General features: G+C 42.5%; 1 protein-coding gene across 9 annotated transcripts in view; it reads right to left on the bottom strand.

Annotated features, from left to right (window-relative positions):
• dock10 (dedicator of cytokinesis 10) overlaps positions 1 to 19,576 on the bottom strand; it is a gene marked incomplete at its 5' end in the record, with an annotated part of 56,744 nt that overhangs the window by 29,557 nt on the left and 7,611 nt on the right. For 5 of the 9 annotated variants that reach the window (XM_079272467.1, XM_079272471.1, XM_079272472.1 and 2 more), the window contains 3 exons: positions 642 to 731; positions 2,481 to 2,600; positions 8,955 to 9,191. In XM_079272467.1, coding sequence (XP_079128593.1) covers positions 642 to 731; positions 2,481 to 2,600; positions 8,955 to 9,113 — 369 coding nt within the window. Of the gene's footprint in view, positions 1 to 641; positions 732 to 2,480; positions 2,601 to 4,860; positions 4,946 to 8,954; positions 9,192 to 19,576 lie in introns of those variants that run through there. The other 4 variants (XM_079272470.1, XM_079272475.1, XM_079272469.1 and 1 more) reach the window with 2 other exon arrangements.

Raw genomic sequence — 19,576 nt, 5'->3', positions numbered from 1 at the left:
CTCTCTGTCTCTCTCTCTCACACACGTCACAAAGGCAGTTTCACATCCCCTCATGTGTCTGCCTGCTGGTTGAACGCTGTGTCGAGAATGTTTTCTTTCATCCTTTTGTTTAGAAAGATCTCGACCTGTTGTTTACAATGTCACAAATTAAAAGCAGACTAAACATAGTATCAGCTACAATAGCAACCTCAGACAGGAAAGCACACACACACACACACACACACACACACACACACACACACACACACAAAGAAAGTCAGACACACACACTTTCTCCAGTGAGCTGTGACAGTACTGTCTGGGGAATTTCCGTCTACTCAGGGCTCATTTTAGATCGACCATTTATAATCTCAAGGGCTCAGTGGAGAAATTATATCTGATAGCCCGAGCGCCCCCCGTCCACACGCACCCACGGGCAAATACACGTCAGAACATGCACACACATCTGTGTTATTTTAGAGGCCTGGTGAAATTGCTCCACCGGTATCAGGATGTCCTACATTAAGAACAGCCTTAACTGAAAAACCTAACCACCACCAACTGAAACCTTTTTTCTCCCAAACAACAGAGGCTTCAGTCATGTCCTGTACACACGAGGATACAAGTGGGCAAACACACACACACACACACACGCTCATTACCTGTCTGACCAGCAGACATTCAGCTTGTAGTTCTGCCCCCTCAGGAACAGTCGACTTGAGAGTCCGTCTCTCCTGAGGCACAGTGGATACCTGGAGGGACAAGAAAGGAAAGGACCGGTTAACATGACAAAAGATGTGTCATGGCGAGGTGAGTCACCTCGGCTGAAATTTAAAAAAAACACCTCCATTTACATAAAAATAATATTCTCAAATGAGATGAAACAATAACCAACAGGGAAAATGAGCAGCGGTGCTATTTCTCAAAGAAAATTCGAAGATATCATATCAACTGATCACAGGACGAGATGTTTGAGGATCTGGGCGGTTTGGTAAGAAAATATCCATCCATCCATCTACTCTCAATCACTCTGGTCAGGTTGGCAGGTAATAAAAAAAGCATGGCTACCAAGAATATTTCTCTCACTACACACATACAATTAATACTTGTTCATGGCAGCATTATCTAGTTTGACTCTATTTGTTCTGTCTGTGTCTAAGAACAACCTCACAGAGCTACTAACATGGCTGTAGACAGAATCTTGTTTCTAAAAACTTAAACATGTATTTTAATCGCCAAATACATTACATTCATGAAGTTTGGCCTCTGCATTTAATCCATCCTAGGCATTTCGGAGCAGTGGGCTGCTGTAAAGAGCCCTGGAAGCAACTTGGGTTTCAGTGTCGTCTTATTTATTTGAGTCATTTATCATGAGTGATGATTTGAGAGGACATGCACAAACGTATCCAGCATATACTATAGATGTCATATTATTTTCCTTCCTCTAGAAATAGTTTCTGGCCAGCGTCATTGCAGTGGAGATAGATAATCCAAGTCAAATCCCTTAATATGCATTTTTCTCGGACACTGATTATATCTACAAGTAATAACCCAAACTATGAATCATGCAGCTTTAAATATATAAAGCATATGTTATGATCCATGAAACAGAAGAACACATTCACTCTTTAAGGTTCATACTCAAAAATATATTTTCTTCCAAGTGATTTTGCAGAACAGGAATGAGAACAAGTCAGCAGTAAAGATCTGTGTGTGTGTGTGTGTGTGTGTGTGTGTGTGCACACAGAGACAGACTTTGATTTCTACCCAATCCGCCGGAGCACTGAGCTCACGAACCAACTGGCAAAGAAGCAGATCTAGTAAATGCCTTTTGTTCATTAGCAATGCTCAGCCAAGCCACTTTCAGTTACAATTATGGAAATTGACTGTAGGCTGCCTCCACATGAGCCGACACAGAGACAAAGAAAATCACAGGAGATTGTGTTGTAGCCAAACCGAGCTGGGAACCAGCAGAGTCGAGCATTAAAGCTACAACTCTGCAACTCCACCAGCCAATGTTTCCCTGTACCACAAGCAGCCAATTAGGTCATCTTAATGTGCAGTGGATCTGCGTTTGCAGAAACGCATTAGCACTGCAGTAAAAGTACTCATGAACTGAAGGCAGCAGGGGAGAATAAATTGTTCACTGTAATTAAAAGACCGCAATGTTCAACATGCATGATTACCGGTAGTGTGAATAAGTGTGTGATGCTGATGCCACATGTTGCATTGCAAACAATGTATCAAATTAAGAAGTGATGACTTGTACCGGTACTATGTTCCCGTTTACTATGTAGTCGGACATATTTATTATTTACTGTCCGCCAAGGGTCTGAATTATACAGTGCCGTAACAAGTTCTCACAATAGAATAGAAGTAATATCTATTGCGAGTACACTGCTTTCTGTCAATGATGCAATGGTGTTGCATTTCATAGATGACAAAATCTACGCCAGTCAACCAGGACTGGACCGTAAATACACACACACACACACACTTACCGTGAAATCATGGTCGGGGAATAGGAGCAGGTCTCTGAGAGGGTCTTCCTTCAACTCGTCCCCCAGTTCAGAGATGACAGTCTCATAGTCAAGAGGATCAATCAGCTTCGGCTTCTCCTGCTGCAAATGGAAACGCGGAGACATTTGATCAGTACTCACTTGTTGTTGGGTATCAAACCTCAATGGAGACATTGATGTATATTCGTTTGAAACCATGATTATTTATTGTGCTTTTGGATGTTGTTTATTCAATGTAACATCTTGTCATGTAATAAAGTTTTGATTGATTGAATATAATACAAAACAATAAGATCCAATAACATATGACACAATGCAATACGATACGTCCAGCATTGAAACATGTCGAGTAATGTAAGTTGGCATTGAATGCTTGGTGAAATTAATTTCTTGATGAGTAATATTTTCTAACTTTAGACTATATTCTATGTTGGAAAATCTCTTTATTTAACACTTATACAGCGAGCAGTTTGTCATCTTTAGTTACATTTGTGAAATAAAACATGTTTACATTCCCCAAGGAAACTGTTTAGGTCTCCGCACTGTAATATGTATGACCAGATATTGTAAAAGCAGAAAAAAGACAAGAGTAAAAGTACATTTGCGTTCATGAACCACATTCTTGCAGCATGCATATTATATTAAAAGCAGTATCCATGATGGCGACAGTCATGACATTTCCTGTGATTTGCCATGACATCAATAGGACCAAAATAAATGCAGAGGAAGTAGCTCCACAGCTGAAGTGAGGCCGTGATGCACCACACCTACAAATACATATTTATGCCGAGTTTATTTTAAATGAACTGAGATTAAAAAGAGAAGTATCAGATACATGAATCATGACACGTGTGGATTTTTCAGGAAATAAAAACTTCAATAAGCAACCAGACCAACAACATATTGACAGCGAATGACCTCAAACATGAAAACACCACATACAAGAGCTCAACAGTCGCTTCTATATGTGAATGCCTGTTCTCACAAACCCATTTTACACACTCAGTATATAAACCACCAAACAAAACAATCCATTCCACGCCAACGTTCTCCTTTAAAGGATTATGTGACAACATTTTAAACATGTGTTTTACAGAAAGAAGACAATGGAAAATTAGTTCTGTCATTCAGAGAACAGCAACGGAGCAGCAACAGCAGCAAAGTGAGAGCTGCAGCAGGCTGTGGTGAGGACGGCAGAGGAAGTAATGATCTCTGGTTTGCTTCACACGCACACAGTGCAGACCGGGGCGTTTACCCGCTACTGTAACACTCAGAACAGGCCTCTTGGTGCACTACCAAGAGCAAAGAGGCAAGAACGTAACTCAACCCAAAGTGATCTATGTTTTAGGAGAGACATCTGTCTCAGTCTGGCCCTTGACCCCCATAAACCCATACTTTACGCTGTTAATATTTCCCCCCATGCAGTGTTAAAAAGTAGCATGCTGAATTACACTTTCAGCTCCATTTTTACTTCACAGTTCATCAGGAGTGTTATTTTCTAGTTTTTAGTTCCTTGACATACTTGTAAAGCAGTATTACACACTGGCTTTTTCGATCTTAAGTACACGATTAATTGATTAGCCAAAAATGATTGTCAACAGTCATTACAATTAGGTAATTAGGCCAAAAATCACTGTCAATTAAATATCTTTAAGTGTTGCACTGTTCGCGGACAGAACAGGGTGTCTGAGGGCTTCAACTTGTGCTCTGAGAAATCGTGATGGGCATTTTTTTTGGGGGTACTTTCTGACATCTTATTGACAAATAATTAACCAATGAATTAAAAAAAAACAATGCCAACGGATAGAATCATTAGTTGTTAGCCCTAATAGCTAATGGGCAAACCAAAGAAAATGATTTCCTGCGCAGTACTCGTTAAATGACATGAGACTCACACTGATGAATGACAAGAGGAAAGCAGGCAGCAGAGCAGAGACAGCTTTAGGTTTTGTGACTCTCAGACCCGTGTGACGTCAGCGTTAATGTTTCAGGGGAAAGTCTTTGGCTTTGGCACGAGCTGACATCTGACAGATCTAGTAATGTACCATTAGCTCTGCTAGGTTTGCATCATTAATACGCACATCATTTAGTTTGAGTATCCTTATCAATCTGGCTCACTGTCGTGTAACACATCTTCAAAAGGGGAGGAAATAAAGCACACAAATATCTCGAAACACATTACATTACAGAATAATGAACACTGACTGTGGTCTTCAATGATTAAAGCTGTATAAATCACAATCAGCACTATGACTGACAGCATATGAACATGTGTAAGTCACTGATAGTAAACCGTAGCCATGTGACAGTCAATAAATACTCATTGAGTCATTGGCGGAGACAGAAAGAGACAAATACATACAATACTCAGCCGGGCGAAATCCGATCGCACTCGTTTAGACTTTATTTTCCTCCTGAAGGTGATTTTACTCCTGAAGCTCATTGCGAGGTGCATGAAGTGTAAGTGTGTACAATGTTACACCAAAAAAACTCCAGAACTTCCACTATCTGGAGACAAAAAAAAAGGTCAAAGCTAAATTAAAAGTGAACTAAACAAAACGCACATCGCAGACATGTCCTCTATCAGAAGCAGAACCAACGCTGAGCGGGATTGTGAGTTTGTGGCAGTGCACGTGGATGTAGAGGAAGTTGATGTTTGGTGTCCAACACACACTTCAGCACACACATGCAACCACAAACTCCCCTGCAAACGAGAATCTAACCAACCAGACGCTTCTATTCATCATGCTCTCAATGTCTTTCGTTTTCCGACAATTCAGCTAGACGAGGCAATACACTATTATCTGTACGAAGCAATTCAAGAGGAACAGCTTACAGACAATACTTTTTTTAACACTTCGGCAAGCCGGTCAATGTACAAAAAGACGTATAAAAAAAGTATTCACTGATGCATGTTTGCATGTAAATAAATGCACAAAACGCAACTTAAACTATAACATTTATATCTATATCTGTACATACAAAGACACTCTCTTCCCCAGATTAAACCTCATAGCAGAACAGAGATCTGTACAAGAGGAAACAACTCCTGATGGATGATTCAACAAATATATACTTGCTGTTAACACGTTACATAAGGCGCCGGCACACTCGACACAGTTTCAGGAATGACGCATGAATGTATTTCTCAATGCTGTGTGTAAGCACCACAAATAAAATCCCAGTCATCTGAAATGTGTTGGGGGAGAGGCGGCGGTCGCAGTTACATATCTCAAAACCTGAACAAACCAACACAGAACTATCTGCAGGGCCACACCACAAGAGCTAAATAAGAACATAGGTTCTTGTTTTTTTTGTTATTTGTATGCACTGAGCCTTTAAAACATGTGTGATGTATTAAACGTGTAAATGTAGAACCGTACATTGGGTACGTATGTGGATGTTTATCGTATGTGGAGGTTACGTCAGTTGGCAGTTGGTTGTGTTCAAGTGATGCGAAGTGATCGACAATCTTGAGGTCAAATGCAATGGAAATGATGTGTGAAATGCAAAGGTTCGTCATCTGTTTCGCTTTGAGCTAGCAGCTTGCTGTTTGTGAGACCCTCTGAACTATCAGAGATAAAACTACAGTATGTCCCATGACTGCAACTCTGATGTTCACGAGAGAGTGGAACAACAACCTGCAAGTCTACCAGGACAAGACATTTCTGAGTAAAGCATTCATCTGAATCTACTGTAGGATTTTCTAATTTAATAAGTTTGAACTCTTTGATGTTTTGCATCTGAGACAGTGAATCATAATTATGCACTGCACCCCTTCAAAGCCATTTAACGTCTGAAGCTCAACCTCCCTCCTCTTCTTTCACCCTTTTCCTCCCTCCATCCGTCCTCTGTTCTGCAGCTGCCTCCATCCCTTCCTCTCATCCCCTCCTCTCTCGCTTCCTCTTTTCATCAAACATCCTCAGCAACGCTCTCCTTTATTTTGTCTTCCTTTGATTCTCTCTCTGTCTCTTCCCTGATCCCTTGTTCTCACCCTATTTAACATCCCTTTTAACATCACTCTTTAGTCCTCTGTTGTTCTCCCGCCCTCTTAGCAGGGGTGAGATAGAATGGGTGTTGATGTTGGTGCCCTACAGTCGTGTGGAGGACACAAATAGAGCACTGGACTGGTGGCTCACAGCATAACTGTGAACAAGAGAATGAGACAGAGGGAGAGGAGGGTTGGGTGCTCTGAATTGGTCAGAAGGAAAAAAGAAGAGCAGAATAAATCACAGTTGGAAAACGATTAGGACAAAAATGGGGAGAAATCACAGCGTTCAACTCTTTGCACGTAATGCGCACAAGCTGCTCTGTGTCATTCTCAAGCACAGATTGAGGGCGAATCATCCTGTTCAAGGAAAGATGTGAGGAAAGTGAGACAAAAGCGTAGAGAGGGGGAGTTTGGAGGACGAGTATGAAAGATTGATAGGGAGTATGAGAGAGAGAGACAGAAAGGGGGGAGAGAGAGGGGGACAACTGGGACAGAAACGAGGAGAAGACACCAGACAGAAGTCATCTGCTTTACATCATTAGAGCAATGCAAGGTCTAAGGAGAGACACAGTGGGACTAATGGGCATACTTCAAAGAGAAGTCGCTCATCTGATTAAAATGACTCTTCTTCAGTAAGGCCAATATGGCGTGTTGAGTAATAGTAAAAGAGACAATTAACCTTTTTCTAACTTTCCTGCCTGCTTCCAAAACACAGCACACAGTCTTTGCATTGGCTGTTCACTTAACAAATCTCTTTCAGTTCTTCGAGTCAGCTGTGAGGTTATTCCGCAAAACATTTAGCAGCCCTCCTTCTGCAGTGAATGGACAAATAACTCCCCGAACCACACATCCCGTCAACGATCAATCAACCAACCAGGAACACATTGTCGAATGCCACTCAAGGGGTCGACGCCAAAGACGATTGACAGTGTCCAAAGAGAGACTGGAGGATTTGCATTCTTTCCCTAGCCACAGTGTGAGTGACTGGGTGTGAGATAGAGTGTCAAGCTTGGAGGGGTGGAGGTTTAGGAGGTGTGCTGCACGTCTGACAGATATATGGGACAACGTGGAGCATGTGTTAGACCCCTACACTAGAGCCCTTGATGGAAGCCACGGTTGCGAGACAAATTTCTTATAGGTTTTCTCAACAGTTTTACCTTTTATCCTGACAATTGTGAACAAATCTGAATCCCCTACATGATCATCTGTTAGTCCAATGCAATCATGTTTCACAAACCCTTATGAAACTTGACAAAATGTGACCAACTAATTTAGCCAATTAAGTCTGTTAAAGTGTAGAAACCGTGGCATTGTTTGAGCCTTGATAACTCTCTTAAGCTTTGTTTATACTCAGGCATGGCACGTTAGCGTGAGCCTCCGCAGATGGCGCAGATGTTAATCAATTATAAAAGCATTATAATGAAACAAAAGTTGAGTGCTTTCTTCCGCGAACTACTGATGACAGTCTCGAGCTCTCGCACCTTTTTCAAAAATTCAAAAGGTGAACGACCAAGCGTCGTGACCACTTGCATTTTTTGGAGCGCGGACCTTGTGCCGGCTTCCCTACGCAGTATAAACCACGCTTTACTCCGACAAGCAAAATATCTCATGCTACAAAAGACCAGCAAAAGGCAGAGTTAGTGCACGAGTTTCTAGTAAAGATTGGCCTACAGTACAAGAATCAGCAGGCGAACATGATGTTGGAGTGTAAACCATTATGACTCTAGTTTGCAACAGAGACCAGTAAAAAACAGGCACCAGAAGGTTTATGGAGGGAAAGAAACAAAGGGGAACCAGAAGGGGTGAGTGTAAAGACCCCACCTTGCCAAAACTGTAACATTTTTTCCACTGGGTTCACAAAAACCAGGGTCTTCCTGGAAATAAAAAAAATCTGGCCAACACTAGTGGATACAGATACCAAACAGATGCACTGACACATGTATGAAGAAGAAAAGTTGGTAGAAACAACATAAGTTTAAGTAAGTCCTTCATCCAGTGCTTCATTCTCAGGCAAATAACATTTTATTCATGGTGCTTTTTGAATAGCTATTTTTATCATCCTTTCTGTTGACCATATGCAGAGTTTGCAGATTTTTCCCACAGAAACTAGACTCCTCATGTCTGACCCCACCATCCCCCTCTATTCTCCTCCCTCCATTTCCGTCCTTCTGCCTCTCAGCTGTGACTGGAAACAACCAGGCCCCAATCACTGATCACACATCAACCTCAGCAAAGAGAAAAAGAAAAAGAAAGAGGCAGTTAAGACGAGAAAGTAGGAGACGTAGAGAACTTTTTTTGTTCAGGACGTCCATCCGTCCATCAAATTCAAATGGACAGAAATATATGCTAATGCCCATCCAAGCATGACCTACACCCACATGCTGTAGCCCACTCTACCTGTCCACACACACATTAGGTAGAAAGGCAGAGTCAATGGGAGCTGCAAGTGCATTAGTGCTGGTTACCATTACAATGATGGTCAGAGGTGAGGTGGTAGTGGTGTAACCCTCTAGGGTGGGAGTGGCAGCATCCAATGACATCTGGTCCTGTCGTGAACACATGTGACCGCAGTTGGCCCCGCCCACTGAGCGTAGGAGCAGGACCACACTCGCCGAACAACCCATAATCCACTGCTGTGTTGACTCCTCGTCCAGCCTGATCCTGTCCAGCAGTATATGCTTCACCTGCACTGAGGTTCCTCGTCAACCTGAACTCAAGTGTCTGCCCTGATGACACAGTCCAGTTCAGTCCAGCCAGCCCCTGGTCCAGCCAGTGGTGCTGTGTTCTGTTCAAGCCCAGTAGGATAACCGAGAGTCCATCCTACTCGACCCTCCCCCAGTCTTACTTCCCCAGTTCTGATTTGCAAGCTTTCTGTTTCTTTCCTGCGCTGCTCTAGTCCAGTCTCCAGCTCCTAATGTTGCTGAGCTTACACACTGGCAGCCTTACACGGCTCCCTCTCTTTCCCCCTCTCTCTCTCTCTCTTCCTCTAACACACACACACACACACACAGCAGCTGTGCACGGTTCAGCCCAGCCCAGCTCACCCAACAAATCACAGTCTGCAATAGCTGTCAGCTGACCAGAACCAGCTGCTGCACGCACGCACACACACACACACACACACACAAACCTACATCATTTTTCAGATTTTCATTCTGCAGCACTCTCCTCCACCATTTTTCCTCCCAATAACACCAGTCACCATGTCCTTTCAAGTTGCAGTTCCGTTGGCTGTGTTTGTGCATTTGTGGTTTGTGCACTGCAGACGTGCACATGAAGCGCAGACGTGCTGTCCCACATTCTGATTTAGTAAAATAAACTGTTGCTTTAAAGAACGGGAACAAAGAAAAAGAAAATATTTAAATGTGTTTAAATGCATATTCATGTGTTCGCTACAGTAAATCCAGCTTGATGTTCCAGAGTGGAGGTTGGCAGAGTGTTGGGGCGTGGTGAGAGAGGCTGTTGAACAGAAAGTGGATAGAAAGTGGGGAGTGGGCGGCTTTATGGATGTGGAGATTTAGCTCTGTAGAGCTAACATGTTAAATTCCTGCGACTTTGGTTCAGCACATAGACAGGCAACAGGGCACCGACTGGGCTTTTGGTTAAATCTAAAACAAGAACTTAATTTATAAAATTCCTTTACAACAGCTCTGGTGTCCACAAGTGCAGCGACAGTCACTTTAACCACTCTAATTGTTCCCATGTCACCGTAACATCGGGTCTGGCTTTATTCTTCAAGTGCCATTTTCACTGTGCGGCTAAATTGAAAGAAATAAAGAAATGTGCATTTTGAGAACAAAAGGGTTTTCATATGTTTTGCAGCAATTTGAAATTCTTCTCATTATAAAATGACCCGTTGTATTCATTGCCAGTTGTACTTCCAGAACCAGAGGTTGGCCAAAACACAGATTTTAGAAAAATATGGATGTAGCACCGGTTTTATCACCCAGAGGTTTCTGAAGGGACGCTTTGAAGCCTGGATTTTTGTTTACTGTTCTTTGCCATCTTTGTCAGTCACTGGAATTCAATTTAATTGAGTTAATGGGGAGAGCGAGACAGGGACAACAAGCACAACAAACTGAATATGACAGGCCGAGACGACTGTCAATCAAACACTGCCCAAAGCATACTTCTCAAATAAGCCGTAATATTTCCTAAATGGGTTGTCAAAATCACCACCAAAACACACAAAAGAGGAAATAATTCAAAAATTCACTGACTCTATTAAAAGAGAGACGTTGGAACATTTTTCAATTGACATCAACACAGTGAGTTTCAGGGAAACTGCACCTCAAAGCATGTCCACAGTCTTTCTTTTTGTATTGGTGCAATATGACACAACATAATCTCCACAACTGAACGGATTAAGACAATTTAACAATCTAAAAACCCATTGGATTGGCCGAAAAACGCAGTGTTACAGTGATGGAAACAGGGCTTTTTTTCTTAGCTTTTGAAAAGTTGATGTTTTGGACCACACGAAGGGTGATTTGGGGGGGGGGGGGGGGGGAGGTATTTACATAATCTACCTATGATATATTTAGCTCGACTGTTTGCATTGTTTTCAAAGACCTGTAATCAAGTGACACATAATGTATAGGCGATGACTTTGCACACTGTCAGCCTCCTACAGAGAGGAGGAAACCATTGTGACGTCATGATTATTAAGGGCATTAGTGTTCATGTCAATGTGGCAGAAAATCCTACCCCCCCACCCACATAAATGGTCGTTATTATAATGCTTTACATAGCTAAATATAAACAGCTCATGAACACACAGCACGACACACATAATGACAGTGCATATGTCCAGTGCAATGTTCAAATTGGAGAAGCATTAGCCACCCCCCACCCCCTCCCACTACACAACGCCTCCAAAACAATTACTTCTCACTAAAGGCTCTTCAGTGCAACATGCCTGATATCAGCAGCTAAAACACACAGGAAACACAGAGATGAGCTTTGTTTGTATGCCAGGCCTCCACAATGGTTCTATCATGCGAACATGCCCACACAGACGTGCCCTGTAGTCGCCAGCAGAGTCCCCGTGTTACACAGCCCGCTTGGTGTTCGCTCCCATTCACTCCGCCTGCCTTCACACGGAGTTCAAAGACAGATTATATCACCGCGATGGCTGCTGTGAGTATGTTTCCATCCAAATGGGCGTCAATGTTCAAAATAATCATTGAACGGTTCCATTATGACGCGCAAACATTTACAAGAGAGGATGACGGGATGGGATCATTTAAAGAGCACCTCACATTGTGGAATTCAAACGATGGCGAAGTGGTATTTATGTCTTTCCACATGCATTATGAGGCATTTCTATCTGCCATCTTTACAGTATTTTGGGCTAGGGCACTCTGGTATGAAACAGTGGGAGGCAGTAATATACTGAAGATGCACTACTATGAATAAAACAAGGAGAACGCAGGAGCAGGTCTTGTTACTATATATTCAAAAAGTATAAAGACGTTTTTTTATGCACAAATGCGAAATAAATTTGCACGTAAGAGTAAAAGAAACATACTTGTATTTGACATTGCAAAAGGTGTACTCTGTTGGTTTAAATGCATTATAGCATTGTGTTAAGAGAAGTTATATGTAATTTACTGGAGCCATCAATTAAACACAAAATCCATGCAGAGCCAGTGCAGGGGGTTAATTGAGGACACAATAGTTACATCTTCTCTGCATTTTGTTAGTTTTACTTCTCCTCTTTAAAAAAAAAAGAAGGAGAGGGAGAGGTGAAGTTAAAGCAAAACACCAGAGGCAACTTTCAGCGAATGAGGTGGTGAGTGTTGGATAAGTGATGAGGACCTTGCATCGTCCATGAAGGGGAATGAGGAAAGCGACAGTGTGTAAAGCATCTCAGCTCCCAGGACACCTGTCCTTTAGTTAGAGTCGGTTAGAAGAATAAATAAATCACACGATGAAATGGGACAACAAACCTCTACGAGGATAGTTACACATCCCCATACAAGACCACAAACACCCGTAACACAATGAGATGGAACGATCTGGTCTGGTCTTCATTCTGCCACCTCTGTCACTCCCCATGTCTTCTCAATTCATCATCTGTAACTCACATGTCCAATTCCTGAACTCCCTTGGGCGTATAATAAATTCTAAACTGTATCTTTGGTCGTGCTTCATTTCATAGGTTTTTTATTTTCTAAATAATTTCCAAGCATCTGATATGGAAGTGATTTTTCTTGGACGTTCCCTGGAAAGCACAATGTAAAATGGTGCTCTTTGTTTGAGAAAATATAGAAAGAAACATTAAATATGTGCTATTTTTTACTGTGGTTTCAGGAAATAGAACAAGATACAGTAGTGACATACAGATACAGTAGTGACATAGATAATAAAAGAGCAAAGTCTAGTTTTTCTCAGAAAGACATTTTCAATCATTTAAAAATGTCCAAAGATAAATTGCTATAGATTAATGATTGAAAATGTATTGTTGCCCATACAGCATTTGTTAAATTGGATGCTCATATGTAACCATAAAAGATGACAGAAGTGGTCAAAGAAGTATTTCAATCCTTAACTTACTTTATGTAAAAGCAGCAATACCACAATACGATAATACTCACATTTTAAATGTTAGTCGTTATTCTTACTCGTACATTAACATGTCAGCAGCATTTCAACGTGGAGGCAAAGCTACTCCGGTAATTTACAACAATGTTACATGTTTTATGAGCGAATCATATATTTTGCAGGTTAAATGTTAAGTGCAAAACATAAAGAGTGGCTTTATAATTTGGCATGTTCTGCTGAACTGATATACACAAAGTAAAACAAACAATGACAATGGATTACTTTGTCTTTTTTTTACAAATTTAAAGACCGTAGCAGTTACTTCCCAATTGTTCCAATTCAATATTTTCTTGGTTTTCCCAAATGATAGAATGGGACACTCTCATATCAGGTCGTCATATTGACGAGTACAATAAAGCTTTAGCTTTCCATTGTGTGCACCTTTGCCATTGTTTGGACCTACAGTATGCCTGAGTATGTGTCCTCCTTGTGTGAACGGGGTCAAGCTGTGCAAAGCCTGAACCTCTGCAAAGGATGACATCACTGGGCTGTATGTTGCAGTGTGCTGCCATCGTTTGTGGAGTTCATGTTTTACAGCTGCACAGCCTCAGCCTCTGTAATCCTTCTGTTACTCCGCTGGACAACAGCGACGGTGACAAAGCGGCGGTTACGTCCACTAGATTTGCAGGAGTTTGATGTGTGTGCATGATGCTGCGTGTTGGTTCACTATTTAGACAAAAGACAAACATAAGACATTTCACTGACTTCAAATACCTCAGCCATCTAGGCCAAGTAGGAAACCACAGTCCATTAAAACTCCTGCACACTGCCTTGTAAGCATTCAGCTCTGCTGTAGTTAGGTTCCCTGTAGAGCTGGAGGCTGACTCATGGCAGCGGTATTTGATGTGGTGCAGAGCTCCACTGCGTTTACTTGAGAAAACACTCTCCTGTTTCCATGGTGACCACAACAGGAAGGATGCTGTCACTCAAGGGTGCTGGGTTCTCAGCAAACTACGGTTTGGCCCCCTCTGGCACTCAAAGGGCAACAAGAGGGACACAGGGTCAACCTCTTTCTGGCTGCACTACCCCCCCCCCCCCCCCACACACATGGTGTTTTTCTTCGACGAGCTGCAGAGATGGAGAGAGTTCACTGACTGGACTGTAAAAAAAAAAAAGAACTTGAGCAGCAGAAGAAACACAGGCAGGAGTAGAAATCTGGAGGCTGGAGACTTTCAGAGCAAGTTAATCTTGAAATGTTAGTCATTTCCGTTGAAACTCAACTGCAGAAAATGTATAAAATTATTATGATTTGTGGGTTGAACAAACTTCCTCAAATGACCAGTATTTTTCTCCAGTTGCTCAGAACTTGACATGACGTTTGCAGCTCAAGGTGTCTCTTGGTATGTAACTCTCCAGTGTTGCCAGTGATACATTTGGTCTCAAACTCATCCTGATGCGCTGTTCTCAGTAAAACCTCAGCCTGCGGATGCAACACCACAGCCCACCGTCTCTTGCACAAACAGGAAGACAGACTCTATCAACTGAGCATACACCTGAAATCGATCGCTGCTTGATTCAATATAAAATGACGAAATTGTCTTGCTAAGAGAAAGCATTTCAATAAAAATCCATATGTACTATACTTGTACCGGTTAGTTGTCACATGGTTGTGTGGTCCTGAGTGCTTCATCATATCGTATCGTGTGATGCTGTTTCAGGTGGTTGTATACATTTAACCTGCTGTGCTGCAGCTGTGGCAAAATAGTGCTTGAAAAGAATGTGCTTTTGACTGTCATCCTTGTGTCTGAAAAAGTTCCTCTGAGCAGATGTAAGACTTCTGTTTGAACTGCAGGGGTCTTTTCTTGATTCTGTTTCATTTCGTCTTGTTTCTGTTGCTTTTCACTGCGTTACTCTTCTGTCTTTCTCTTTCACTCGTTAGATCTGTTTTAATTTCTGCCACGTTTCTGTCACGTGATGCCCAGTTGTCTTGTTACTTGTTGAAGCATATCAATGCAACGAACGAAACACTGCAGGAATATTTTCACGTGAGAATGCAATTGCAATTATGAATCAAACCCATGACTTACTTGTACAACCGTACTGTAACAAGATCATGTTGTAACCTGAAGACCGTGTGATATCTGGCTCTGAATTGAGTTTAACAGGAAGAACAGAGTTCAGAGCCACAGCACACTGCCAATGCCATCTAGTGCTGAGAACCGGACACAGCAGGCTGCGTGGAGGATCAGAGGGTGCCAGTCTCCACACATCAGTGTAGCGGTCGCCCTCACGGCCACGTCTTTAATGGACCTGCAGGAGGCGCTCCGTGCCAGAGATACTATCTGGTGCTCTGGCAGCTGGTTTGTTTAGAAAAGGAAGCTATTAAAAATGTCTTTAACTTGAGAACCAAAGTCCCGGGGCAGGAGGGATGTTGGGGGAGGGATTGAGAGAGGGGAGACGGGTGTGGAGTGTATACTAGAGGGGAAGTTGTCGAGTAACTGCCTGGATGGGGGGGCGGCATTGTTAAACATTTCCATTCACCTTCCTTAGACTCCTTAATTCACCCATCTACTACCAACAACAACCAACCTCACCTTTTCTCCTGTCCCTCCATCTTACCCTCCGAAGAACTCTCTCCTTTACAGTGTTTCTACTTCCTCCAACAATTCAGTTGAGATAAACACAAAATGCAGATACACACAAACACCTTGGTTTATGAGAAATGTATCCACGCGCATATCTTTATTATAACAGACAATCAGGCAGCATATTAGGTCAAATGGTGCCTGAAAGAGCAGCGGCTTTAAATGGTAACGAATCGACTTCTACGTCTTTAAAAGAAAGTTAGTAATTGTTTGTGTATTGCAGACTTCATAGACTCACATCAAAGATAAGTGGGACACTGTACATGTCAAAGATGGTTTTAAATTTAACATCAGCACGATCTGTCTCAGGAACCGTTTTTTGCTGAGGTGGTAAGCCAGCCAGATGTTGATACATCTGGCATCACGGTCAATGTAATTAGTAGATTAGTGGTCACACTGATTAAATGCATGCCATTTGCTCCTTTTCCCTAGAATGCTGTGTTTTATTTGATAAAATCGAGAGGTTTTTGTTGGTGGAGGTGGTCCTTGTTTCAGGTGAGGTGACCCACATCCAATACAAAACACAGAGGGAAACGAGACTTCTACATCGTGATGTTGCAAGTATGTTATTGCTCCTTGATCTACTCTGTGAACCGCTCCTTTTAGCTTGGACTTAATGGCGGCAACGACAATAAAACTACAGCTTATACCGTCTACCTGCCTGTTTCAACATTCATTCACTCACTGAATCACACGTTCATAAAGAATATGACTGACGGCTGGTATTATTTTGCGTCCATTCAGCAGCAAAGCCAGCAGAAACACAGACAGCTACTGTACTGTCACAGAGCTGGTGCCTCATTAATTCACTCTCCCACGTGGCATCTCTCCATATCTCCTTGCAGTTTCTTTTTTTTTTGGGGGGGGGGGGGGGGGGTTGTGCGGTAACAGCGGTACACTTATAAAAGTGGATTCAGTGCTGTTGTTATGTACTGTTTAAATGAGAAACACAGAGAAAGTCAGCGCATACCACAGGAGAGCTTTAAGGTAATAGAAGCAAGCAGAGCCTGAGCTTTTCTTTAGATTGTGTTTTTCCATCCAAGAGAGAGAACACTCATTAGAAAGAGAAAAAGTCCGTACTGCAGCAACATAATAAATACCACTCCAGCACAGTAGTCATGATTTGTCTCTCAGCACTGCCGTGTATCCGTTGTTTTCCTGTGATCTTATCTGGGCCATTTACACAGCTGTTAGGCCTCTCCTGTTTCCTGTCCAGGTAAGAGAGTCTCCAACCAATAAGACAGTTCACACACTCCTTCACGCTGGCCAAGTCAACCTCTGAAATACTCCAAACTCTCCTCTACTTCCACTGCATGTCTGAGCCTCTGAAACAGCAACTACCCCTCGGGCAATTATCCCTGATGATTTCTGTTTCCTGTAACTCTGTTCGCTTGAAAAATGTGTCCTCGCTCTGAACCGGCCATATTCATCTTAAATCAGGCCCGAGCCAATACTTACTTTGATGCAAACATGCCAGAAACGCGTATACCAGCACAATGGCTGCTATGTTTAGAAGCTAGTATGGTTACGAACAGTCACATCAGCCCAGCCCGAGTGAAAAATAAATCACAAGACTTCATGCCAACCCCCGATCTACACCCTCACAGTGAAGAAAAAAAAGCCCACTAGAATGCCTCGTTTGCAATAAATCATTCAGTCACGACGCCTACATGACACCTTCACAAAGCCTACATGGAACCTCTGTGACCTCCATACCAGCGCTAACTATCTACCAGACGCCCACTCAGCACAGCTCCCTCTCCCTGAGGTCCCAGTTTAGACCGAGGACACAGCTGTTCTGAAGTTCTTTCCTCCTGCGTTTTTATATCTATGATCCTCCCTTTACCTTTTCCCATCCCCCATCATTTCTCACCCCCTTCTTAAAGACAAAAAAAATAAAAAATCACTTCCTTTGCAGATCCCCTTTCAGCTCTTTGCCTCACATTTAAGGCACACAGAATTGATGCATTCGCAAAGAAAGATACGCATACAGTGAGCCAGCGCGGTCTCACAGGAAGGCTTTAAATTCAAAGCCTCCAACATCAGCATCCACGAGCATGACAGACAATCATGGATCCGAGTTTGTTTCTTCACGTATTGAGCGCTTTGGCTCGGGGCTATTCCTGTGGGACGCATGTCAGAGAGACACACTGTCTGTGTCAGTCGGGGAGGATAGCAATGAGTGGAACTGGCATCTTTGAATCAAATCTATCTCCACTCCTGCCAAAAAAAGGTGAGACCATTTACTGATCATCCACCCTCAAGAGTCCTAATAACTCAGAGAGAGAGAAGTTAGGACTGGAACTCAAATGATGTTGTTGTTCCTTGAAAAACAATAAATGCAAAAGTAATTACTTTTGTATGTCAGTGAATGTATTGTCTTTCTCGTATCGACTCACTAGCCCCCCCCCCCTCCAAGTTTAATGGTGATTTAGTTGAGCAGGTCTCGACTTACAAATTCCTTTGAGTTGAAAATGACGACTGCCGGTACTTAAGATTCAATGAATGCACGGTGATTAAGTCTAACACACTACAACAGAGGAGTGTTTGTTTGGTTGAAATTGAATCACTGAGACAGCCGTGTCCTCCAGATGTTCAACGAATCTGTCTTGCAGAGCGTTTGCCCTTTGGCCTGAACTGTATCTTTGGAAATGTGCGTGTTTAAGATCATGCCGAACTGCAGCGCATGATCCAGACAGCTAGTGGGATCATCGGGGTCGATCAGGTGTCTGAAGCACAGCTGTACGATGACCGTATTCTTAAAAAGGGCCGATCAGTTACTCATTGATCACATCTGTCCTCGCCACCTGAAATTCTGTGGGAGTAGCAGGTCAAAGGGCAGAATCCTGCAGCATGGGATGAATTATCCCGGCCAAAATAATTGGAGTTCACGATATTATCCCAATAGTCATCACAAAATGCATTAAACTCTTAAAATGGAACTGAAACATACATTACCTTAAATGATGTGAAGAAGCAAGTATTTGTATTGCATCAAAGATAGGACTCCTCTTTTTTTGGGGGGGGGGGGGCAGTACAATCAAAACAATCTTAATGAAAGTAGCTTAATCAATAATCATAAGGTCCCCCCGCATAAATAAAGCAAACAACAATGTAAAACTGAACAGCAACATTGAACTTCTGGTAAGATATCACGCTTTTTTGTGGCCAATGTCAATTTACACAGATGTATTGAAAACTGCAAACTGAGTATGACATTATTGCAATCTGTGGGTAAGATTCCTAACGCTGGATACGTTGTGTAAAAAGAGGTCCAAGGACGTCACCGTTGAAAGATATTTCAATCCAGCATTTCACCAACTGAGCATGTGGACATATCTTGAGCCTGTGGGCTTTTTTCAGCCAGTTATCTTCTTCTATCACCAGTTATGCAGCTATTTCCTCTGGTGCGCTGCTACACAGGACACATTATCTGTAAGTTAAAACTATCTGTTCTATTTCTAACAGGGGCCCAGGCTCTGCTGACATAATAATGCGTGTGCATGCGTGTGTGCGTGGATGTGTGTGTGCTTTTATCGATGTGTGAGTGGATGTGGGTAACTGAAGCGGATGCAGGTGGTGAAATATGAATAATGGCTGCTTGTTTCTGTCTCTTTCTGTTCTACTTTCTGACACCGGGGCCCAAAGAGGACAGACACGGTCAGACGGGATTATTGGCGGGTCAGCCGGGCTGATCAAAGCCGGCTAGGAAACAGTTAGACAGCAGAGGAGAAAGGGACAAAAAGATCTTAAGAGGATTCTACCATCTAACAAAACACAGTTCCGGTTTAAGATCTATACACTTTGAGGACGGCTCGTACAAATGGTGGACACGTTTTCTTTACATCCTTCCTTTAATTAGATCCTGTTCTCTCTCCGTCACTCTCTGTCCAGCC

The sequence above is a fragment of the Melanostigma gelatinosum genome (assembly GCF_949748355.1).
Source record: "Melanostigma gelatinosum genome assembly, chromosome: 7".
Classification (NCBI taxonomy): Eukaryota; Metazoa; Chordata; class Actinopteri; order Perciformes; family Zoarcidae; genus Melanostigma; species Melanostigma gelatinosum.
This window is presented reverse-complemented; position numbering and strand designations above follow the sequence as displayed.